Source organism: Rhipicephalus microplus, chromosome X, assembly GCF_043290135.1.
Source record: "Rhipicephalus microplus isolate Deutch F79 chromosome X, USDA_Rmic, whole genome shotgun sequence".
In the NCBI taxonomy this organism is placed as follows: Eukaryota; Metazoa; Arthropoda; class Arachnida; order Ixodida; family Ixodidae; genus Rhipicephalus; species Rhipicephalus microplus.
Genome location: NC_134710.1, coordinates 237,666,946 through 237,693,165, shown reverse-complemented (window position 1 = coordinate 237,693,165; position 26,220 = coordinate 237,666,946). Strand labels below are relative to the sequence as shown.

Sequence of the window (26,220 nt, the reverse complement as noted above, 5' to 3'; positions counted from 1 at the left end):
ATTACATTCACAGCTATAGCCGCATATCTTATCAGAACAACCATAACCACCTACACCTTCCATTTTACATCATGCAGGGTGTGGTGCTGTCAGAAGTGTACTGCACATTCTTAATAGGCAATAACTCACTTCACAGAGTGAGACCAGTCCAGAGTGTGTACTGCTAGCAGAAACAAAAGCAGCCTATAGCCGCCTGTGTACGCCTTTTTTCTCAGTAAACATGAGAAATCACATAGGCGAGCTTGCATGAATTAATACAACACAGCCCATGCACGGTGTACTAACCATGCATGCTAGTTGAGTGAGCCAAAAATGTGGTACCTTGAATGTGTGTACAGCGTTACACCACACTATAGTTGGCAAGCTCATGTTTGCCGATGTGGCATAGATTGTGCAGTAGTTAAGTGCTTTCAACCAAAACTGCAATTTTCTTTTGCTTAGTTAAAAGCTATTTTGGGGCTTTGAGGAGCAATTCGTCACTTTAATAATTTGTTTAGGAGCTGGAAACCTGATTGCAAATTAGCATGCTGCTTTCAGTAACATGCCACGCACTATTAGAATGTGGTACTCACGTCCATAAGAGCATGGAATGCCGGCAGCTTCATCTGGTCAAACAAAGATTCAAATGAGCCGACTGTTTCCGTATTTGCCAGGCGCTCCCTGTTCTCTTCACAGTGCTCCACCAAGTTGATGAGTAATCCCAGTGACTAGATTCAGATACAAAATAACAAATATAAAAATGACTACAAAACAATATAGAATGCACAAAAAAAGGAAGTCGTAAATAAATGCATTTGGAAGTAGCACTGTAACTGTTCAGATGTTAAGCACTTGTTTCAGGAGTCAGTCAGTCAAGGAACTTTATTTGGTCCTGAGAAGACGAGAATGCCCCCGTCAGGGGGTACCATCTGGGGAGCCACACTACTAACATAAAATTTTGCTGTCGAAACTCGTCATGATAATGTCCACTGTGGAGAAGAGGATGACTCACAAATGTTGGGTGATGCAAACTTTAACATAAAAACTTTCAAATAAAGCTGAAAAAAATTAATGTGTACGTTACGTGTTTCCTGGCTCCAATATGTGGGCAGCATTAACACTGCAGGCCAAGGAAATAAAAAAAAAAAAGTCTTTGTGATGCCTGAAAACTAGGCTTGTGCGAATAGTGAATTTTAAGTTCGAAGCGAGTAGTGATTTCGATCGAATAATTTCGATTGATTGATTGATTGATTGATATGTGGGGTTTAATGTCCCAAAACCACCATATGATTATGAGAGACGCTGTAGTGGAGAGCTTCGTAAATTTTGACCACCTGGGGTTCTTTAACGTGCACCCAAATCTGAGCACACGGGCCTAAAACATTTCCGCCTCCATTGTCGAATAATTTCGAATTGAATTCGAATGACATATAAAAAAAAGGAATATTTATCATGACCTACCGTAATTACTCGAATCTAACGCGCACCTTTTTTCCGGTTAAGCGAGTTCATAAATCGCATGCGCGTTAGAATCGAGTACGAAAAAAAAATGAATATGGTCATTCTATTGCCATCGGCATTCCGAAATAGCCGCCCCCTACGTGCGTCGGCATGGCGCGTCGGCCATTTCAGCCTATGTGTTTCCCATGTGCGGCACTTCGTACGTGTGCTGAGGAGTTCGTCATCTTGGTGTGCATTAGCATCGACGGCATGGAAGGGCCGACTCCAAAAACTCGACGAGTGCACCACGGTGCCGCTTTTAAAAGAAAAGATCGCGTGTGCCGAAACGGACGTAAATCGGGCTGCATCGCGGTCGTTCGGAGTTCCCGAAACGTGCGTGCGGGACCGGCGGAAACAAAAGCAGAATATTGTCGACAGCAAAGCTTCACGCAAAGGCTTCAGTGGACCACAGCAAGGTGGGTTTCCGCAAGTTAAAGAGCTGCTCGGCGAGTATGTGCTTGAGCAGCGAGCGGCATGGCGGCCCGTGACGACAGAACTGCTCCAAGTGCGGGCTATGCAGTTAGCCTTAGAATAGAAAAAGGGCTAATGCGGAGCCAGTTTAAAGCGAGCAGGTGCTGGCTAACTAACTTTATGAAGAGAAAAAGCTTTTCCCTTCGAAGGCGAACGGGCATATGCGAAAAGTTTTGCGGAGGAGTACGATGAAAAGCTTCACAGTTTTCAGAGGTTCGTCCTAAACTTGCGGCACAACAACGGCTACCTGCTTGGGAATATCGGGAATGCCGATCAGACGCCTCTTTACTTCGACACGTCTGGCACCACAACTGTCGAGAAGAAGGGGGCGAAGCAACGTGCTGACATCGGTCCACGGTAAAACTACAGTGACGGCAATGCTCTGTTACACGTCAGATGGGCACAAGCTTCGCCCGTACCTCATATTTAAATGGAAGACGCTCCCGAAATGAGTTGTTTTTTCGAGTGGTGTGATCGTGCGGGCCAGCGAGAAAAATGGGTGCGCGTTGCAATCGATGTCTTACGTTTTTTTTTTTTCGTCGTGGAAATCGGGTGCGCGTTACAATCGAGGGCGCGGTAGAATCGAGTAAATACGGTAACTAACCTGCACAATATTTCTTTTGAATTGAAATAGGGGTTTTATGCAAATGCCATTTTTTTTCGTTGAAAGGAAGTCTAAACAACCTTGAGTAGTAGTTTCAGTAGGATGCGAATGATAACCTCTAAGATACCTAATGTCTTAAAATTTATTATACTTGGAGCATATAAGCCGTCATAACAAGCTTAATAAAATGAAAAATTGATTTGAGGGTAACATGTTCTTTTGAAGGGGCCCTGCAACAGTTTTTCAAGTAGCCATAGAGCCAGTACACATGCTTGTCGCCTCACAAATTTACCGACGCCAAGTTTCTAGAATTAGTTCAGTACGAGCGGAGTTCCAAAAATTTGTCGCACGCTGTAATTGCATTCTCTCTTCTTGTCCCGATGAAATAGCTGGAAGCTACCAAGTATGGAAGAATGGCACGGCGAAAGAAAATACGTCACATGTTTTTCGTGACCTTGAGCACTTTTTTTTTTCCCGAATACACGGATTTTCAGTGCAGCCTCGCACATACTCATGGACAAGCGGCGGTCTCCCGCAGCGGCCCATGCTCAAATCAGCCAGTGGCTGTGCCCAGAGCCGTATATTCCTTCTTGGCTGTGACAAGTGATTTTTGAGCTTGTAGTGTCATTTGCCGAAGGAAGAAAGCAATTTTTAGCTTTGAAAATTTATTGCGAACTACAGGCCGTGCACTGCGCTGTAATATTTGCCTCGCGTGTTCTCGGTAGCCTCTACTACTGATCGGCAGCGTTTTCTGACCATGTTCAGTGAGTGTTGCAGGGCCCCTTTAAATTTGAAGGGGGGCTTCGCGGCAAAACAAATTTCCCTTTGATAGGTGCTTTCAAAGCTTAGCACTCCTACATTGTAGTGAAACCACCTTTACAGGCAATGACATGCTGACTAATATACACTTATTCGTTCATTGGGAATACTTCGAAAGTATTTGATAATTTAAATTCAAATCGAAGCGAATTCGAATACTTAACTATTCATTCGAATATTCGAAGCATTAGAATATGCGCACAAGCCTACTACTGAAAACCTTGTCACTAATACTCCTTTAATGAAGAAAACAGCTGGATCACACTTACATACACATCTGAGTGCGCAACCTTCACGATTTTATTGTTTATAATTATGAAATATCTCATTCTCATTAGACCATTTATCTTTCTATTTTAATGTTGCTTTTAACTATTAAATATCTCATTGCATTGTATCTCTAAGTGTACTACTACGACAGGAAAAAGTGGTGTTCATTTTTTATATGCTGTGGCTTTCGAATCAGGTATAGGAGAATGTAAAAAAAAAACTAGCATAAATTGCTTGTTAAATATCACAGCGTGGAGTGAACTTCGATGCTAACTTCAACACTCTTGTATGATTAAATTGAGGGAAAAAGTTTCTAGAAAGCCCAGTTTTGACATTGATGAACACATCAGTAGGATGTATAAATAAAAATGGCTAAGTATTATGTGGAAACAAAGCATGCATTTGTCATGTCCTCTATATGTTGAATTTAATCGAGAGAGAACAATGTTAATTCACGAAGTTTTATGCACCGATGAGGCAAGCAGCCAAAAGCAGGAATGTATAAACAACACATCTGAAAAAAAGAATTTGAATAATGAACACATGTGCAAGATAATACTAATATTTAGGATTTAGCATCCCAAAACCATTATATGGTTATAAGAAGCGCCGTAGTGGAGGGCTCCAGACGTTTCGACCATCTGGTGTTCTAGGGACACTAAAGGGAAAAACAATTTTTCTCATATTAGTAAACTGCTCTTTCATGGCACCACAAAATATTTCAGCAAGAAGATGCTTGGTATGCAAAAAAAAAAAAGCAAAAATAAAACAAGGGTGGCAACACCACCTTCAGATTTCCACACCATTTACGGTGACGTTACTTATTCTGAAGCTGCCTACAACGGCATAAGTAGTTTTAGTCAGAAAAATAAAGCGTCCGCTGAGGGGGCCAAAGACTTATCATACAAAGTATGAGGAAGCTTGGTTGAGCCAATGCGCATCAAAATACGATATACATTTTGTAAACAATAACATGTTTTGGGCAGAGATTGTGCCGTGAAACTTAAAATGAAATTTTGCACTTGATTTTATCCTCTATTTTACTTAACGATAGAGTTCTCAGAGTACATTTTATCAATCTAAACCGATTCACAGTTTCACTTTAGTGTGCATATAATGTGCACTGACGTCACACAGTACATAGGCCTCTACCATTTCGCTTTCTAAAATGCGACCACCATGGTCGGGATTGAGCTGGTGACCTTCAAGCCAGCAGTTAAGCATCGTAACCGCTACCCCATCGTAGTGGACGAAAGAAAGGTGATTCAAAAGTCACACAGGAACGCACTGAATGCCTTGATAAAATCCTCATTCGTTATTTTATCCGCATATACAGTCAAGCTCGCTTATAGTGAACCTGAGCCTGACACCGCATCTGTTCAGTGTGTCCCGAAGTTCGTAGTAAATAAAACACAACTCTAAAAAAAGTTGCGAGAGAAAACACAAAATGTTTTGCTGAAAAAAGTCTGTGATGCACGTGCTTCGAAAGCAGAAGCGATAAGGGGAGTCTCGAGTTTATTTCAAATCGCAGAGAGCTCTTCGCCAAGGCCAGTGGCATAAAGCTGTATGAGGCACTGGCTCTAAAGTTTCGCCATTCTCGCAAACCGATTCTTCCAAATCATTCTTGCCGCGTACTTCATTCACAATGCCATAATCCGTGCACGGTTCCGCAGTGCCCGCATCATCATCGGCCGTAATTAAACCATCGCAACAAATGTCACACCCGCTCTCCCATGTCGGAGTCGACGACACGCTGCCACAAATCGCCACCACAGTGGTCCTGTTCGGAAGCTTGAGGCTCGACATCGGGCCTGAAGTCGACGAAGTCGGCCTCGCGAAAACAGTTTCACGAACGTAGCTGTCACCACTGCCCACGAAATATTCACCATCTCCACAGCTGAATGACAGAACCTCCGAAGCGGCAAGTTGGCTGCCAGGTAGTCAACAGCTATGAGCAAGCGCTTCGCAATGCTGCACCTAACGCGCGGATTACGCCCAAGGCAACTAGTCACACTTTCGACATTTTGTTGAGCGGCAGGAAAAAGCATGCAAGGCCTCCCGTCCACCATCCTGATTACACACAAAAGCGAGCAAGACGCGCACATGCAACACACATGCCAGAACGTGTGGTACAGCTCTGGTCCCATTTCTAGTAAGAAAACAAAACTAATTCGAGCCAGCGTGGCTCCTTTGCCCATCTGCACCGCTCCACGGTGGAGACGGGCAAAGGAGTTGTATTACACAGAGAGGAGAGCAGATTTGCGAGAGGAGGGCAAGGAGTTGCGATAGAGTGAAGAGAGGTGAGAATACAGTGGAAAGGGAACCTTGAAAACCAAAACACACGGGAAGGTCGGGTAGCTTGCTTTAAAGGTCCGCGAAACGCGAGACTCGCGCGTAGAAAAACTTGGAGTGCCTACGCACGCAGAGGTCAAAGCACGGCTGCCTGGATCGGCGCGTGCAATGGTGCCTAAATAATTGGCGGCCATGATCAAAAAATCGTTTTGTTGCACCGGCCTCACCGCCTCACCGATTTGCGTGGCCTCACCGACTTCAATATTTCACCATTCGTTCCCCGCAAATTAACAGCCATTTTTACGCTTTCACACGCGTGTGGAGGGCATGCTGAGCCGATTGTGAAGTGAGCAAGAACAGGCCTTAAACACGAAACGAACCGCGAATTATCAGAGTTGGTGGGGTAGCGTATGTGCGTGCGCTAGAACGATACGATAAGAGAAGATGCAGGCGATTGAATACAAACGTTCGTTTTAAGCGAGATATTGTGCCAATGAAACAGTGTATATTGTGACGATCATGCAGATATTGTTCGCTTCAAGCGAAAGTTCATTTTAAGTAGGGCCGTTACACGTGGGCTTGACTGTGAGTGTGTGTGAGAGTGTATATATATATATATATATATATATATATATATATATATATATATATATATATATATATATATATACATATATATATATATATAGATATACACGTACATACTTATATATATACATATATATACAATCGCCGACCGTTTATTCGGATGCCGAAAATTCGGACATGCCTGTTTATTCGGACATCTTCATGGCACCGCCACACTCCCCATTGATCCTAATGTAAACTCACAACCGAAAATTCAGACGCCCCACTGTGCGCCATTCGCTTATTCAGACTCGTTTGACTGACCGGATGCGTCGCCGTACGCCATTACACGCTGAGAGCGACGTCAACAATACGTTTGCTAAGTTGCCAGCGCTGATATTCTGCACTAGCTATGGATGGATGTCTGGCCAGTGTCAAAATGCATGCAGAAATCGCCATTGCCAATCTCGAAGGCTATGTTTGACGACGCTTATATTTTTTAGCCAGTCGAGCGGCCAAGCCAAGCCACCTACAAAGTGTTCGCTGTAGCGTTTGTCAGCAGTGTCAGTCAGCTGCTTTTGCGGCTAGGCCTGGTTCGTCTTGTCTGTGTTCTCGCTCTCTTGCGTGTTCGGTGGCGTGCTCAAATGGCTACGACGCCACCCATTGCTGCGCCGTTGGGAGTGAAGAAACGCGGCCAACGTGGGAGCTACAGGACGCTCACGATGACAAAGAAAGCGGATATGATTCGCCAGGTAGAAGGCGACCTACCTCAGTCTGAAGTCTGAATTTTCTATTTCCAAGCAAAACGTCTCGGAAGCGTGTGTGTGTGCAGACATGACAGTTTTTTCGGGTGATAGGGCCTATAAAAGTGCTTTTTTTCGAGTGAATCCGTTTTTTGGACTCCCGATTATTCGGACGTTTTAGCCGTTCCCGTCGAGTCCGAATAAACGGTCGGCGACTGTATATAAGGGAAAGAAGTGTATACTTAAGGGCTCGTTTTTTCGTGTTTTGAACTGGCAAATTATCTTTTCCTTCTTCAGATTTACTGTAAGATTTGGTCTAATAACTTCCCCTATACTTTCCTTGGCATTATTGTCTGTTAGATCTCATAAATACATAATATATATATATATATATATATATATATATATATATATATATATATATATATATATATATATATATATATATATATAATTTATGGGCAGTCTGCCCTGTTTTCCGCAAAGCATTTTCAGCAAAATATATATTTTCAGCAAAATTTTCAAAATACACTCACCAAAACCAAAAGATCAAAACGCTGCTCCGTTGGCACTGCTTTCGGTACTTGCAGAATGCAGAGCAAAATGGCAGCCAGTAATCCTGGTTGGCTTCCAACATCTTTGCTGCCCAAGACTGAAAACAGTAAAGCAAACCTCCTGGTCAAATGGAAACAATAAAAACAAGATCAAGGATTTTAAAAGCCACGCCGATTGCCATCAAACCTCAATACAATAAAGTAATTTGCAGTAATGTCATTTGCATTGGAAAGGACTATCACTACAGTCGATCTTGGGTAGATTGAACTCTAAATATTGAATTATTCGCTACATCAAAAAGTTGATAAAACCCCTTGAATTTCCGATGCAAAAGTATGGGAATATTGCACATCTACATTGAACTACTGCAGAGCGTAACATCCAATATATTGACGTTGCACCGGGCCGAAGCCCAGAAAGTGCACTTATTCTGACAAAAATCACTCATTTTTAAGCCGGTTTGTAACAAGTTTCGATCCCTTCTCACGTGGTGACGAAAAGGCTGCGTAATTCGTTGGTTGCACAGCGTTTATGAGTGCACGGGCATGTAATGTGCGATCTGTTGTAAGTTGTAACGCGTGGACACAGTGTTTCTAATGGGGCCAATTGCTGATGGCACCAAAATCGCATGAATGCAAGGTGGCTTGGCGGCCTCATCAGGATGTGCGCATTCCCTTTCTTGTTTGCTCAAGAGTGATGACATGCAGGCCAAAAAAGCTTGGCCTTTGAGATCTGCAACCTGAACACGTACGTTTAGTGTTTTCGGTAATGCTCAAGCATGACGACACGCAGGCCCAAAAAGCTTGGCCTTTGAGATCCGCAACCTAAAGACGTACTTTTGGCGTTTTCGGTTACAGAATACACATCTTGGAGGCTTCACTTTTTCTTGCTTTTCACTTGAGGCTACCAAGCCTCCTAGTGCCATCGCCAAGATATCAATGGTGGGGTACATGGTCGTTTGTTGTTCCTGGAAAGCGTCATTTTCAAGTTCGTAGCAATACAAATGATGACTGGTGCTTGGAACAACATCGAGCAAGGCACCATCGTGTACAGTTTCCTTGTGCACTTTAGTGACAGGTGACAACTTGTATGCATCATCTTAGCTGACAACAGCCTATGGTGCCTCAGTGAATTTTGCTATGCTCGGCGACAACTTTTCTTGGCACTAAAGGGAAAGCTACGGAGGCAGAGCTTCTGCATATGTAGCACTACGTGAAGTAGTCCATTTTGATGTACCCTATAAAACACTGATGGTGCGCTCCCGTCACCCTATGGAAGGTGACGGGAGCGCACCATCAGTGTTTTATGTAGACGCAGACGCCGTTTAACGTTTGAGGTGCGCGTAAAAAGGCAGGACTTTCTCGCGCATTCAAAACGCAAAGTCACAACGAAAAAATAAAAGCAAATGTGACTATCTTAATGATGGGAGCTGCGTCCTGTCTCAAACAGCTCTACGTAAAAATAAAGGGGGAAGTTCTATAATTCACAAAGAAAATAGGGGCACTGTTCTGGAACTACATTCACTGGCAGTAGGATGCCCGCGATTTGGCGCTGTAGCCTTCATTCCAATGCCAAAAAAAGTTTTGCCGAGTACACTTATTAGAATTTCCAAGCAGCACCTCATACTTGAGAACAGAAAGTGACTTCATCGGTGCAGATGACAAGGTTGCTGTTTCTGACTGCATCGATGCTAATATCATGGCTGATGTTGCCAGTGCCGCGGAAGTGGACCTGTGCGGTTATTAAGACGCTAACTCTGCTGCTACACTACATTTTACTGAGCTATAGAGCTTGTATCGTGGCTGCTGCTCAAGGGGCTGAATTCACTTATTTTGAAAGCGTCAATGCTCGATTAATGAGGATGACTTGAAGGCGTGCAAAGGGCAAGACAAATCTGCAGAGTATTTTCACGTAAATAAAGTGTGATAGCTTGCAAAAGAAGTCGTCAGAGTTTTTTAGGCATACTGTGAGGGAATACCGCCCCCCATGATGCTAACGCTAATTACAATTTCCAAAAGCCGTTTCAAGACTTGCAATTCACTAATATAAGCCTGAAATATGCATATTTATTATACTAAATTGGTATATCAAACTCTTTTGCTATCCCTTTTGAGTTTGATATATGCAAGATCAACTGTGTTTTTTCACAATTGCAGGTCCACCTCTTTTATTTAGAATTACAATCCAGAGAAAGGTGTTAACTTGCAACTTAGAAAGCAGGGAGGTAATGGCATGGTTGGTATAACAATTTATAGTTCAACATACACCATAATTATATTAATTTCTTGTTCTCTAAAAGATGTATTCTTTTTTTTAACTTTTACTAAGCCACTATGCGACATTAAGATTGCCATAGGTGTACGCAAAGTTCCCCTTAAGGGGAGATGCTACTCGAAAACACTTTTTTTTACATATTCACCCTAGAGCAATGAAACTTGAGCTGTTTACGGAACTTTTTATGCTAATTTTAAATATATAATTAGGTTTCTCGCAAGTTGCTCACTTTTAGCTCTGCGAAATGACAAAGTGAAAACCCTAACCCTCTTGCCCCCCCCCCCCCCCTCTTTTCATCCCTGAACTTTCGTAATTTTTTACCATTCATAGTTCATAATGTTCGAAATAAAGTGTAGAATGCAAATGACTAATCAGGAAGCACATGAAAAATATGTAATAGGTGTGAAAAATAATAGACGTAAAAAGTCCATATTTCACCTACCCTAGCAAAGGTTTACATAAAATTTTTTATAATACAATAAAATATTGAAATTTAAACAAGATATGTGCATTCGCCATACTTTAGAAAAAATTTGGGCAAAATTTCATGCAGATCCGACACTAGAAGTGCCAGAAAAAGAAGGGGCACATTGAAAAAAATGGCAAAATTTGTGTTTTGAAAAAAGCGAGTTTTTAAGTTAAAATTTAGTTTTTATTTATGAAAGATATCATTATATCTGATGAAATTTGCACACCAAAAAGAACAATCTTTCTTGTAGTGACCACTGGGACTAAAATACGCCAGCCCCATGAGTTTGTCCCTCTCGGCTTTTTCGAGCCGACTCCTCACAGACATTTCGCTCACAGACAGGGCCATGAAACACTTGCCAAACTTACGCTCCATCTGGCAGAGCTTTGTGCCAATTGCAAGCTAGGAAGAAGCTCGACAGGACTGCGAAATCCAAACTAAGTCCAGTGTCATGCCATCTTGCGGCCGTGCTTGTGCCACATACCGTCATACATAATGGCAATGTCGTCCCTTCTAAGTTCTCTCACTGCGAGCTCTTTCAACCTCGCGAGATTGGTGCTGACGTCATCCATTGCCGCATCACAAGCTTTCCGGCTGACGGGTGTGAATGACTTTTAATGCATTGGTTTTGATTTTGATGCATTGACAACAAGTTTGGCATAGATCGCAAGATGGTTTGATTTTGATGCATTGGTCGCCAGTGAAAGCCGCACAAGGGCTTTCACTTGCGACAATGCTTTTTTTCTTCTAACGGAGATAATTACACAAGAAAAGCATTGTTCAGCTGCGCTGCTCGACAAGACATGGACCCCGCAAATAATCTTCACAGCACATACAAGCGCGCAGCGGCCAATGGCGGTCCCCGATCCGTACAACGTGATAAGCCAGTCGCGGCGCTCGAAAAACGCGCAAAAGCGTGCTTCTTTTTATTATTTCTTGCGCCGCATCAGCGAGGGAAACTGTTGTTGCTTGAAGAGTGAGGCTCGATTCTTCGGCTAATGCGATCAAGAAAAGCGAGCGGCGGCGCATTATTGGCAGAAAGGTGCTCGAAGACTGCACACTTTGGACCTTTTAGCAGGCACCTTGTGCTGTTTAGATGCAATTTTAAAGCATTTCCAGTTAAGTCTCGACCTGTACTTTTTTTTCATAACAGTAGAAGTACTAATCTTATCAAAACAGGCAAAAATGAAAAATCAGTCATTTTGAAAAAAAAAAAAAATTCGCATTTTTCGACTCGCATCTCCCCTTATGGTGCATTCAGACGACGGAGCGAATCCGGATGTGGCGTGATGGATGACGCGTCACGTGACCTCACATCAGAAATTCCCCTCGTCCCCGACTCGTCCGCGTGGCTCGCGGACGGACGAACCCAACCTGTTTCTCACATCGGGATTCTGGCGGGAGAAAGCCGATACTTCAGCGGATTAGCTCGGGGTTTCCGGCAACCAGTACACTTTTCGTCTGCTCGCGGTATGTCTTCTATGGCTCGCGGATAGCTGCATGACTGGTTGGCATCATCTACGCTTGAGAATGGTTTACTTAAGTTTCCGGGGGCTTTGTTCTCAGGTGAGTAAATACGCAGAAATAACTTTTGGTGGTTCGGGAAATGTCGCCGCCGTCGTTTATCACGCGAGATTCTTAGCCGTCATGATGGTGAAATATTCTAACTTCTGCAACCAGCGACGTGCCGCTTCTAAACAAAGATGGGAGACGCGTTCAGAAGTCCTACAAGTGGGGAACAATGTAGTTGAAAGAGCATTCTACCTGCAACTCCCTTTTCTCTTGAAAGAATAACACCCCTCGTTCATTTGTCAAAACGCGGCAGACATCGCAGCCAAGCGTTGCTTGTCGCGGGCATCTATGTTGAATACTCTCAAACCGGTCTGCTTTCTGCGCGCGCAGGTGAGCGCCGAACCTGCTGTCGTGGGTAATCTGGCTGTTTTCTCCTAGGACACCGTCCGTCGTGTGGATGCATCTGCAGGCGGATCATCCGCAGATTACCCGCCCGCGTCCACGACAAATCCAGATTCAGTCCGTCGTCTGAATGCACCACTAAGGGAGGGCAAATGTACATTGCAGCAGCCCCCCCTCCCCCTATTCTTACTCTATTATGCCAATGTATGGGACTGGCTTTGCTACTAACAACTAGTGGTCCTACAAATGGACACCATGCCTCTCCACTTGCAGGACTGCTGAAGCATCGGGGAGAATGCACTGCTTGCAGAAAACTTGTGATCGCTTCATTACCGTTCTGGTGCAAACAAACTACTCGCCGAATCTGTGCACAACTGAAGAAAAATGGACACGAAGAACACTTCCCTTGACAAATGCATGTGTGAGGTATAGCCAGGCAGTGATAATGTGAACCGAGTAGGCAATACACTGCACGCAACTAGCCAGGATACAATTGGATCCACGCGACTGTAATGCATTTCACTGAAACTTTGTCAGTGTTCACTAAGTAGTAGATTGCGGTACAGTTGCATTACCATTGCATTATCACCGCATTACCCTTCCGGTGCAAACAAACTACTCCCCGCATCTGTGAATGGCTGAAGAAAAAATTGGCAGATCCCCTATCAGTGGGAATCGATTATATGCGAAGCACGAATGAGGAAGGTTGACATGTTACTTTAAAATCAGCACAACGTTACGTTGAGGACGTAAATTATGCCGTACATGACTTCCATGTCATGATTATCATGTTTGGATGTGTCATTCACCTTCATCGTCCAATCGCGTCACATAATACAAAATTTGGTATATGTGGAACTAGCGAAACGGCCGCGAGCGCATGATGAGTGTGGCACGTAGTCATGTTATGACACCCATGTCATGATTATCATACTTGGACGTGTCATTTATCTTCGTAGTCCGTTAGCGTCACGTAATACCAGATTTGGTATATATGAAGCTGGCAAAACGGCCACGAGGGCATCATGAGCGTGACATGTAGTCATGTTGTTACATGACAAGCTTCTCATGATTATCATGTTTGCACCAGTCACATACCTTCGTCATCCATTCACGTTACATAATACCAAGGCGGTAAAGCCTGTGCAATGGCGGCGGGCTAGCCACAATTTCCTTATCCCCCCTCTCTTAAATTTGCCCTTTACCGATCAGCAAAAGCAGCTGCACGTCACCTATGCAGTGAAAATGACACTGCTATGAACAACAGCTAACCTCAGTCCAGCCCTGTAACTGCTGCAAAAAAAAAAAAAAAAAAAACGAGGAACAAAGGAGAAAACATTAATAACAAAACAAACACATGACATTATAACACGTTTGCAAAAAGGAGTAAAGGAAATAAGGCTAGTGTACGTGGTGCTGAGGCAGGATAGCGTCCACCGCGCAGAGGGGCAGCAAAGTGTGATAATGTTCGGTGGGTACGATGCCCGTGTGCGAGGTCAGAGGCACGGAAGGGGCTCCCTGATGGCTCGTGGCTGCTGTTGACGATTGGTGAGCGTGTCGGACGAACACCGCTTCAGTGGTGGTTCGGAGGTCCTGAATTTCTCGATGGATGATGAGAAAACCTCGCTGGGAAGCCAGGCCTCTGCAGGGATCAGGGAGGCCGAACCGGAATTGGCTGTCAGGTGTTCTGGCGTCGCTAGGCAACATACTCTCTATTGCTGTCAGCTGCTGTCAGCTGATACAGTTAAACCTTGTTATAACGAGACGGGCTATAACGAAATAATGGATATAACGAGCAAATCCTAATTTCCCTTTAAAGTCCCCATACAAACCAATGTATTCAAAACCTCATTTTAACGAGGCAAAATTTGCCTGTTATGGGATATAACGAACAAGTTTTGTTAGGAAGTAAAATTTTGAGCCGATGTCACGACAGTGCACAACGCGAATTTGAGATGGCGCGCAACGCGAGAACTGTATTTAGCAGCTCAAAACTTCCGCCACGCGCCCTCCAGCAACGCGCGCAAAGCAGACGGCACGCGCTGTTTCCGGAGGAGAGTTCCGTGCACGTACGCCGCTTGGCTACCACCGACAGCGCAGCGCTCCGCGAACGTCTCGCCCTTTTCTTTTCTTTTGTGTCTTCTTTATATTCTCCCTCTCCCCTTTCTCATGGCGCTGAGGCGCGCTTCCTAATCTTACATACCCCCTTCCCCTTGAGTAACCGGTTCCCAGAGGGCAGCGCAAAAGAGCGCCCCTTCCTCTTCACAGTCACTTTCTCTGCAAGTGTTGTCGCTCGCCGACGTGAGCCGCGTTGCTTTTGTGTGCGTGTTTCTTCTCTTTTTCGACCGCTTCCGCCTTTTCTTTTATCGTGCTGCGCTCGTGATTCCAGCAACATGAATGCGCCAGGCGGGAAGCGAAAGCGCATAACGCTAGATCAGAAGGCGGCTATGATAAGAGCCGTCGAATCGAGGACCAAGAAAGGCAACGTGGCAAGAAAGGCAACGTGGAACAGGAGACAAACATGCCGACGGCGTCGGAGGCATTAGACGCGGTGGACGTACTGCGCCGCTACTTCTGCGCTCACGAGAGCGGCGAAGATGGCTTGAACATTGCGGCCGCAGCTGAGAGAGCCATCGTTCGCATCAGGAAGATGCATCAACGCCCAATTACGGACTTCTTTGCAGCTAAGTCCGCCTGAAATGCAAGCTGTGTATTTTGAAGTGCATTAAAACAGGTGCATGACTTTTTTCTTTTTCATTTGGGAATGCGGTTATTTTGTTGCATACCACCGTGCGGCGGGATGCTATTTTGCCCGCTATTTTTTTGAGGTAAGTACAGTGCATAATATTTGCGGTAAATGCCCGCTACGGCTATAACGAAATATTGGTTATAACGAGCAAATAGCGGCGGCCCTCTAATTTCGTTATAACAAGGTTTAACTGTAGTTGCTGTCCGCTGGCATTGCGCGGGAGCCAAGGTGGAAGAAGCAGCAGGGCTTTTCGGGGACGGTGGAGAGCAGGGCACAGCTGGACTGTCTGACGTCGCTGGGTCAGGACCCTGAGCACCTAGTGTCCACATCGATAGGACGAGACCCGGACACGCACTTCTCCCGGGCACGCACAGAAGTGTCACAAATGTACACACACATATAATCACGCACACACCACAGACGGCTGCGCGTGAGCGAAGGCGCAAAGTACCTTTCGTCCCTCTCCCCATGCATAAGCACCAATGTTCACAACTCTCTTCGCTGATAGACGAAATACAGCACAAAAATGTTAAACAGAGCAAAAATGACAATCAATATCTGGTCAAAAGAATATAAGAACAAAAAATACAAATGAAAGCTTAAAAAAAAGAAACACTGGCAACACACCGGGTGTAGCCGACTTCTTTACGAGAACAGGCCATAAAGAAGCTAACCTATACTGAGGCTAGACAGTAAACCGACTGCCTTCAGTTGCGGAAAAAGTCTGCGTCCGATGCGAAATCACAAAGATGACCGCTTCCTCAGATTATACCGGTGCGGGGTCCGAATGCGCTTCGCCACTCCAGGTGTGCCCCGTTGCTTGCGAGAAGTGCCGCTGGGCACTGGCGCGAGCTCGTCAGACTGTGACAAAGGATTTCAGGTCTGCGATGTGGGCACGGCTGAGTTTTCCCAAAAGGGGATCTTTCAGCAAGTACGCACTACGGACGCTCACTGACAATCGGTTCATAAGAGCAAGTGGCTTGCCAATCCTTGGTTCCACCATTTGTCAGACGTCGCAGGCACGGCAATAGCGATAAACGCCATGCCTGGCCAGGTCACAACAAGGCTCAGTTCGCAAAAACTTTCGAGCCACTTAGGTGGCTACGAGTTCGTAGTGAGAGGATCGCAACAGTGAGGCTCTCAGACTTTTTGAGCATAGCCACCTTAAACGAATTCGCAGACTTCTCGCCGGTGGCTATATAGACTACAGGAAGCTGTCATGGTACAGCAAAATGAATCCACCGGTGACTCAGCGACACACGCTGGTTCCAGCCCCGATTTCGTGCACGCTGCAGAGCAAGCAGCGTAAAGGCGCTCTGTCTCTTCGGGACGCTCGTTATCAGCGCCCACTGCAGAGCAAGTAGCGTATACGACGCTCCGTCTCTTCAAACTTGAAACAGATCACTTTGTTGAGCTTTCAGTAGCTCTTCGCGGCTCAAAGCGATTCCCATTCTCCCAAAGGAAGGGAGTCTGTTATCGCGCCCACTCAGGACTGCAGAAACCGCCGCCGGCGACGACGTTACGGGTTCACTCTCGGCATCGTGGCTTTCGGACAGCTCCCCAGCTTGGCTGCTTGCGACGCGCCGCTTACCTGAATAGCAGCCAAGATCGTCCGCCTTTTTCGCCCCCGACGCTTGCATGTGCAAAGGCACCGCAAGCAGCTGTTGCGCCGGGATCAAGTTTCTCGGCCGACAACAGGGGGCACGAGATAGCGCGTCAGCTACCACGCTGGTTGACCCCAACCGGTGCTGACAGGTATAGAAGGGTGCCCGTCGATAGGGGCAATGACCTCGTTGTGCAACACAGCATCCGCCTAAAAAGGTCAGCGGACAAAAATGCCACGAAGCAGGCATGCTGTGACAAGCCCGAATCGCAGAGGCGAACTGACTCGCTAAGAGCAGTGAAAAGCTTTGAGCTTTTGATATTGCGTTTGGCACCAGTGTAGTGCACACGTTGGGTGTCAGGTAGTGTACACGTTAGGTGCCAGTGTGGTGTGCACGTATCCCGATAGAGTACAGCTACAAGCGTGGGTTCGGTTTTAGCAAGTCACAGGGCGTGCGTTAACCGTCGCTGTGAGTCGCTGTGGCGAGAACACGGTACTGTTCAAGGTCGCATTACTTCATTGCCTGCGGCAACACCAAAAAGGCAGTAGAGAGCCCGTTGCAAAAGGGGTGGCGGGAAAGAAAATAGGCTTATCCACGCCACGGGTGAGAAGTACTACATAGGGTACCACCGCGAGCACGTCTCCGTGGGCAAAAGTGATTTACGGCGACACCCGCACAACAGGGCCCGGTCACTCGAGCAAGAGCAAAACTTCCCTCGCGTTGGCTTCGAGAGATACGGGTCGGTGTAGTAAGACCACGCGCTAGGACACCGCACCGCTTTTCAACTTACTGTTCGAAAGGGGAAACGTAAAGGTAAACGTTTACCGTGGGCGCAAGGCACCGCTGGCGAAGTCCGACGAGCCCCAAACTATAGGAGCCGACGGACGGAAAAGAAATGCGTGTTCACCCTTCGTGTCCCGGAGAGATTCTCTCTCACTCTCGATTTATAATATTACAAAACGATAACATGTTTGTGAAGCACATTATAGCAGGGGAGTCCGACTAATTTTGACCCCCTGGGGATCTTTAGGGTGCCGCAAAGTACTTTCACCTATGAAAAGCAGCAACATAGAAGCCTGGGTGAACACATTGCTTTTGCTTGAGCTCGTGTTCTTATTTCCTGAAAAATTCAGTTTTGAACTCCTAAATATTCAAGCATATAGGTTTTGCATGGCGCCTGTCAAGTTCCAAGTATTAGACAATGATTGTATTTACCGATATAAAAGCCTGTTTAGGTACTTCACTATACCAATGCTTTTACGCAATAAATGATAGGCACTGCCACAACAACATGAGTGATGATGGCTGTGAAAGTCAGCATTAAAAGGCAAAATTCAGGATACTCACGGCTATCATGTGTCATGTTCAGCAGTACACGAAGGACAGATAACAGGCAGGAGAAAAAAACGGCCCCAGGTCCTCGCAGGTTCTGCAAAACCACTGAGGTGATCTGGCCTTCCCCCATTTTGCTGCCACCAGTCCCTGCTGTAGGCTCATTGAGAACTGGGTGTACTAACAGGCTAGACTGGCACAGCAACAGCAGCCTGCAAACACAAAAAACTATATCTCAACTTGGTAGTACTCTTTTGATCATTGCATTATCAAAAATGAAATGTTTACGAAAAACTTCAAAAGTATTTATTAACAAGAGGAGGTTCTTATGCTGAGAAATGGAAAGCTGGAGTGCAAATTAGGCTGCGGTACTACTAGGTTGGTAATAGAACGTACAAAAGATGCACAGCTGGCTTAGCATGGCCATGGACAATTCATGAACTACCAGTTTCTTGTGGCATTAGGCTTGTGCAATAATTAAGGTGCTTTGAATACTCAAACAAATAATCATCCTCATCATCAGCCTGACTACGTCCACTGCAGGACAAAGGCCTCTCCCATGTTTCACCAGTTAACCCGGTCCTGTGCTTGCTGCTGCCAATTTATACCCGCAAACTTCTTAATCTCATCTGCCTACCTAACCTTCCGTCTCCCCCTAACCCGCTTGCCTTCTCTGGGAGTCCAGATAGTTACCCTTGATGACCAGCGGTTATCCTGTCTACGCGCTACATGCCCAACCCATGTCCATTTCCTCTTCTTGATTTCAATTATGACATCCTTAACACCCGTTTGTTCCCTAATCCACTCTGCTCTATTCTTGTCTCTTAAGGTTACACCTACCATTCTTCTTTCCGTTGCTCGCTGTGTCGTCCTCAATTTAAGCTGAACCCTTTTTGTAAGTCTCCAGGTTTCTGCTCCGTAGCTAAGTACCGGCAAAATACAGCTGTTATATACCTTCTTCTTGAGGGATAGTGGCAATCTACCCGTCATAATTTGAGAGTGCTTGCCAAATGTGCTCCACCCCATTTTTATTTTTCTCGTTACTTCAATCTCGTGGTTCGGCTCCATGGTTATTACCTGCCCTAAGTAGACACAGTCATTTACAATTTGAAGTGCACTATTACCTATCTCGAAGCGCTGCTCTTTTCCGAGGTTGTTGTACATTACTTTCGTTTTCTGCAGATTAATTTTAAGACCCACCTTTCTGCTCTCCTTGTCTAACTCCGTAATCATGAGTTGCAATGTGTCCCCTGAGTTACTCAGCAATGCAATGTCATCGGCGAAGCGCAGGTTACTAAGGTACTCTTCATTAACTCTTATCCCTAACTATTCCCATTCAAGGCTTCTGAAAACCTCCTGTAAGCACGCGGTAAATAGCATTGGGAAGATTGTGTCCCCCTGCCTTACACCATTCTTAATTGGTATTCTGTTGCTTTCCTTATGAAGCACTATGGAAGCAGTTGATCCCCTGTAGATTTATTCCAGGATGTTTATATATACTTCATCGATGCCCTGATTCCGCAGTGTCTGCATGACGGCTAATATTTCTACTGAATCAAACGCCTTCTCGTAATCTATGAAGGCTATGTATAGTGGTTGGTTATACTCTGAGCATTTCTCTATTACCTGATCGATAGTATGAATGTGGTCGATTATTGAGTAGCCTGTTCGAAATCCTGCTTGTTCCTTTGGTTGATTGAATTCTAATGTTTTCTTTACTCTGTTAGCAATTACCTTTGTAAATAGCTTGTATACTACAGAGAGCAAGCTGATTGCCCTGTAATTTTTCAAGTCCTTGTCATCTCCTTTCTTATGTATTAAGATGATGTTAGCGTTCTTCCAAGACTCTGGTACTCTTCCCGTCAGGAGACACCTCGTAAACAGGGTGGCTAGTTTTTCTAACACAATCTGTCCTCCATCTTTCAGCAGATCTCATGTTACCTGTTCCTCACCAGCAGCTTTGCCTCTTTGCATGCTTTCCAAAGCTTTTCTTACTTCTTCTATCATTACTGATGGGGTGTCATCTGGGTTACTGCCAAGTCTTATAGTATTAAGGTCGTGGTTGTCCCGGCTACTGTACAGATCTCTGTAAAACTCCTCCGCTATTTTAGCTATCCTATCCATATTGGTATTTATTTTGCCTTCTTTATCCCTTAGTGCATACATCCGATTTTTGCCTATCCCAAGTTTCCTCTTCACTACTTTGACGCTTCCTCCGTTTTTTAGAGAGTGTTCAATTCTCTCCATGTTATACCTTCTTATATCGCATACCTTACGACTATTAATCAACTTCGAAAGCTCTGCCAGTTCTATTTTGTCTGTTGTACTTGAGATTCTCATGATTTGACGCTTCTTAATGAGATTCTTCGTTTCCTGGGAAAGCTTGCCAGTGTCCTGTCTAACTACCCGGCCTCCAACTTCCACTGCACACTCTGTAATGATACTAGTCAGATTATCATTCATAGTATCTACGCTAAGGTTGGTTTCCCCCCTAAGAGCCGAGTACCTGTTCTGAAACGAGACACTGAATTCATGTAGTTTTCCTCTCACTGCTAGCTCATTGATTGGCTTCTTGCGTATCAGTTTCTGCCGTTCCTTCTTCAAGTCTAGGCGAATTCGAGACCGCACCATTTTATGGTCACTGCTTCGTACCTTGCCAATCACGCCCACATCCTGCACGATGCCTGGGTGTGCACTCATTATAAAGTCTATTTTGTTCTTATTTTCGCCATTAGGGCTCCTCCATGTCCACTTGCGGTTTCCTCGTTTTCTGTAGAAGGTATTCAAAATCCGTAAATAACAAAGGTATTCAAAACCTCAGCATAACAAAGCACGTTTATGCATGGTCTTAGCCTAACGAAATTTCTCCGATACTGCTACAGACAAAACCTAAGGTTTTATGTGACAAGCCGTAGTGGCAAAAGAGACGTGACAGCTTCTCTTAACGCGTATTACAAGAGCGTTTGTTTCAGCTTTATACAGTACATATGGTCGCTGGGAAGGTCCTAGCTGGTGCTGCCTGAAGTCATAGATAGACCAACAAAGAACTTTACAGAAGTCTTGGGGGACAAGCCGTGGGGCACCTGTAGGGCCCCCTGGTTCACCGCTGGCTGCTCCTATGTTAGAACTGGAAGGCCATGCCCGTCCACATTTTCAAGAACCCTCTGAACGGATTTTTCGTTTTTCTTTACGTTAATGAAATGTCTTTTTATTGCCTTTTCCTTCGAACATTCCTGCAGCATTATTGGTCTGAAAAAAAATTTCCGGTGACCATACTGACAGCCGGGCCCACTTATAACGAACTTGAGTGTGATGCAGCACCCGTTCACTGAATCCTGAAACTCGTAGTAAATAAAGCACAGCTTTAAAAAAAGTTGCGAGTGAAAACAACTTTTTTTTTTCCCAAAAAGTTCGTGATGCACGTGTTTCGAATAACAGAAGCGATAAGGATGGTCTTGAGTTTATTTAGCGTGGCAGTGTGCTTTTCGCCGAGACCCGTGGCATACCGTATTTACTCGATTCTATTGCGCCCTCGATTGTAACGCGCACCCAATTTCCACCGCGAAAAAAAAAAGAGTAAGACATCGATTGCAACACGCACCCATTTTTCTCACTGGCCCGCACGATCACACCACTCGAAAAAACGGCTCCTTTCGGGAGCGTCTTCCGTTTAAATATGAGGTACGGGGGAAGCTTGGGCCTATCTGACGTGCAACGGAGCATTGCTGTCACTCTATTTTTACCGTGGCCCGATGTCAGCACGCAAACTTGCTTCGCCCCTTTCTTTTCGACGGTTGTGGTGCCAGGCATGTCGAAGTAAAGAGGCGTCTGATCGGCATTCCCGATTTGCCTAAGCAGGTAGCCGTTGTTGCGCCGCAAGTTTAGGACGAACCTCTGAAAACTGTGAAGCTTTTCATCGTACTCCTCCGCAAAACTTTTCGCATGTGCATGTTCCCCTTCGGAGGGAAAAGCCTTTCCTCTTCATAAAGTTAGTTAGCCAGCACCTGCTCGCTTTAAACTAGCTTCGCATTAGACCTTTTTCTAAGACTAATTGCATAGCCCGCACTTGAAGCAGTTCTGTCGTCACGGGCCGCTGTGCCGCTCGCTGCTCAAGCACATACTCGCCGAGCAGCTCTTTAATTTGCGGAAACCGACCCTGCTGTGGTCCACTGAAGCCTTTGCGTGAAGCTTTGCTGTCGACAATCTTCTACTTTTGTTTCCACCGGTCCCGCACGCACGTTTCGGGAACTCCGAACGACCGCGATGCGGCCCGATTTCCGTCCGTTTCTGCACACGCGATGACTTTTCTTTAAAAGCGGCATCGTGGTGCACTCGAGTTTTTGGAGTCGGCCCTTCCACGCCGTCGATGCTAATGCACTACTAGATGACGAACTCCTCAGCACACGTACGAAGTGCCGCACATGGGAAACACATAGGCAGAAATAGCCGACGCGCCATGCCGACGCACGTAGGGGGCGGCCATTTTGGATTTGCCGATGGCAATAGATTGACCGTAATTTTTTTGTTCGTACTCGATTCTAACGTGCATGCGATTTATGAACTCGCTTAACCGGAAAAAACGTGCGCGTTAGATTCGAGTAATTACGGTATACGAGCTGCCTGAGTCTATTGTGTAGCTATTGTAGCCAATTGCTACAAGCATGCTTGTGGGCACTGACTCCAGAGTTTTGTCGCCCTCACCACCAGATTCCTTCAAATCGCTCTTACCGTGCACTTCATTGACAATATTGAAAACAGTGACTGCAGTGTCGGCATCATTATGGGCCGTAATAAAGATGTCCCACACGCCCTCCCATGTCGGACTTGACGATGTGCTGCCACAAATCTCCACCGAAGTGGTCCTGTTCACAACCTTCAGGCTCGGTCGGTATCAAGTCCAACATCGACAAAGTCAGCCTCGCGAAAACAATTTTGCACACATGTAGCCATCAACGCCAACCACGAAGCCTTCACCATCTACACAGCTGAACGCAGAGCCGAGCGCGAAGTGAGCGAGAACAGATACTAAACACGGAACGAATTGCGAATCATCAAGGTCGGAGAGGCAGCATCCGAGAGGCAGCCCAAGCACTTCCACTGGAACGATACAGCCCCGATGCAGACAAGACACAGATGAAAACAATCAGTTACAGTCGATGGCCAACGATGTTGGTAAATGGTCTGGTAACTTCAGGCTAGCTATGCCAACGTTAGTGTAACAAACCCAGCGATAAAAAACTGAGGGGAAACTAGTTCGCTGACTGGTGTTTGAAAGATCGGTGGCAGTGTGAAAACACGGGCCTCATCTGGCGATGCAGGGTGCTCAGTGTAGTGTGGGGACAAAGGCAGAGGGGGTGCATAACAAAAAAAAAAAAAAAAAAAAAGGTCCGGGAGAGCGACAACTTGAGGCTATGGAAGCAGGGTCGGCATTCAATAATAAGAATCTATGGGCACCATGCTGACGGTGGTCGAAAGTGGCTTCCCGGGAAGTCACAGAAGCGCAGACTCCGTTCGCTGCAACTGGTCAATGACGCTCAGAGACGTTCGCTGTGTGATTTTGTGCCAATGAAATACAGTTCAACCTGGATATAACGAAAGTAATAAATTCCTGAAAAAATTCGTTATAAAGAGGATTTCGTTATATGCAGGTTCAGTACAAAAATTCAAAAAATAAACGCACAAATTAAACAAAAGGGGGACTGAAGGCAGAGCTGACCCAAAACACTTATTTTTTACAGTAAAAAAAAAAACTGAGTTGTTATGGCGATAGCAACAATATGGACACTCTCGACGGGTTTTTGCTGTCGCCGCCATGTTCCATAACAAGTCCGAATTGATAATGTGCCCCGGTATCGTAACATTTACGAGCAGGTAAAAGCGCGCGAACCAGATATCAAATGAGTCGGCCCATCCCTATCGCCTGGAAAGTCCATAAGATAACATCTTCCACGTGTTGGAACTGCCGTTGAATGCTCAAACATAAAGTAAACCACTCGTCTTGAACGAGCATGAAACAACGCGGGGAGAGGGGATTGCTCGAGTAGCAATAATGAACTTGAATTTTAAAGGCGGTCGCAATGGCTGGCGCTCTTGCTATCTCTAAGAGTATCAGTGCGGTTTCAAGGCGAAGGGGCGGTGTGAAAAGAGCACTTCACTCTGGAGTGGCCATATTTGCTCACACCAGCATTTTGTAGGAGCTACGCGATGTCGGATCCAAATGAGTTTGCTGCCAGCCTTACTTCTTATAACATTACAATTTCTTGCTCTCGCGTTCATTGCATTAAATTCAACGCGCCGTCGTGTTGCCAAAAGTAATCGTGAAAGCTACCAATCTGCAATCTTCCGGCGCAGCGAAAAACGGAAGTGCGTCATGAGTCGACCTCGGAAAATCCGTCATCACCGTGGTCTCTATCAGCGCCTAATCTGACATCCCCTCGGTGGTGACGACACGGCTGTCCAAAATTAAGAACGTAAAAGTCACAGTCTCACCGCAACAGCAAGCAATGAATAGCAACAGCTTGGAATGTGTTATAGCAACAGCTCAGAATGTAAATGTAGCTTGGAATGTAATAGCAACAGCTTATCCAAGCTGTTGCGACGAATAGCAATAGCTTAGAAGGAAGAACGGCAAGCAGATCGAAATGTGCAGCGCGATGTTTACACGCAAACGACGCACGAAAACAACATACACAGGACGAGAGCGAATTAACAACATTTACCGCTCGACACTTGACGCACTGTTTAAACAAAAACGCAGCACGAAACCTAATCACAGGTACAGATATGAGTGTTAACTATCAAGTGCCCTAGTTGTTAGTTCGCTGTGTTTGAAAAGCGCACTCTTTTCGCAAACGGTGCCTGTCTAGCGAACGAAGTGATCTTTGTGCGCCCAGCAACTAAACGCAATCGTTTCAGTCAAAGTCGAAGGCATGCAGTTCTCCCCATCGAAGGATAAGCGCAGGCTCACAAGCATCTAACACCTCCTCCCCTCCTCACCCCATTCACCGGGCAAAGTACGCGTGGGAGATAAGCACGCGTCGGTGCATTATAACGAGCTGGGCGCCGAGCGTGGGTGACTTTTTTTTTTCTCGAGTTTTCATATATTAGATACGTATACATATACTGTGAATGACTGTGGGGGAGAAAAACCAGCCAAGACTGTCCATATAATTGCTATCATATTAAAAAAAAGCAAAGCTGAACATCATCAGAAGCCCCACCATGCGCGCGCAATGACACTATGCACGCGCTCATGGCGTCAAAAACGAAGAGCGAAAGACACGGCCACAGACACCCCGGAAAACTCTTCGGTAAAGCGCCCTCTATATGCAGCGCGGCCCCACATAAGTGACGCTAACTAAAAGTGTAGCACTGCCAACGTGCAAAAGTAGTTTTATTATTATTATTTTTTTTTTCATTTTGGCCTGAACGAGGGGGCACAGCCGCGCATGCGCCCATGGCGGTGAGAATGGCGGCAACACCGCCTTGTGAGTTGCAGGCCCGCCTGCCCGCCTGGCGCTCACCCGCGCGTAATAACGAGCGCTCGCTCTCGCCTGGTGCGCCATGCACGCCTCCGCCGCTTCGCGCTTCGTCGGCGGCGGGGCAGCGGTTGCCGTGGAAGATGCATGCTCGTACCAAAATGCCGAAATGCGGAACAAAATTTCTATATTGCCAGTGGGGAAAATTCCTTATATCAAGGTCGTCTCCTGCTGTTACTCTGTTACATAGAGGTCGCAAATACATGTGCTTCTATGCAGCAACGGCGGGGAATAAAAAAACTTCGTTATATCGAGGACTTTGCTATATAGAGGTTCATTAGAAGCAGGTTTAACTGTAATGCATATTTCCGCAATCACATGATTGTTGTTCATTTTAGCAAAAGTTCGTTTTAAGTGGGGCCGTTATATGTGGGCCCCAATTATATTAAAAGGTCACTTTCAATTTAACAAAGTAAGCTTCTCATTTTACTGACATCAATATATTGAGGTCCGACTCTGTAGTGAAGTGCCTATATCACAAAGTATTGACCCAAATTACAGACATTATTATACCGTAAAGTCTCAATGATATGATTACGG

The 26,220-nt window shown here is 45.5% G+C and overlaps 1 protein-coding gene across 1 annotated transcript in view; it reads right to left on the bottom strand.

Annotated features, from left to right (window-relative positions):
* Positions 1–26,220, bottom strand: part of wapl (cohesin release factor wings apart-like) — a 187,609-nt gene that overhangs the window by 60,286 nt on the left and 101,103 nt on the right. The window contains exons 12-14 of the mRNA XM_037435863.2: positions 18,158–18,354; positions 7,782–7,897; positions 573–707 (exon numbers count right to left, since the gene is read on the bottom strand). Of these exons, the coding sequence (XP_037291760.1) occupies positions 573–707; positions 7,782–7,897; positions 18,158–18,354 (448 nt within the window). The remainder of the gene's footprint in view (positions 1–572; positions 708–7,781; positions 7,898–18,157; positions 18,355–26,220) is intronic.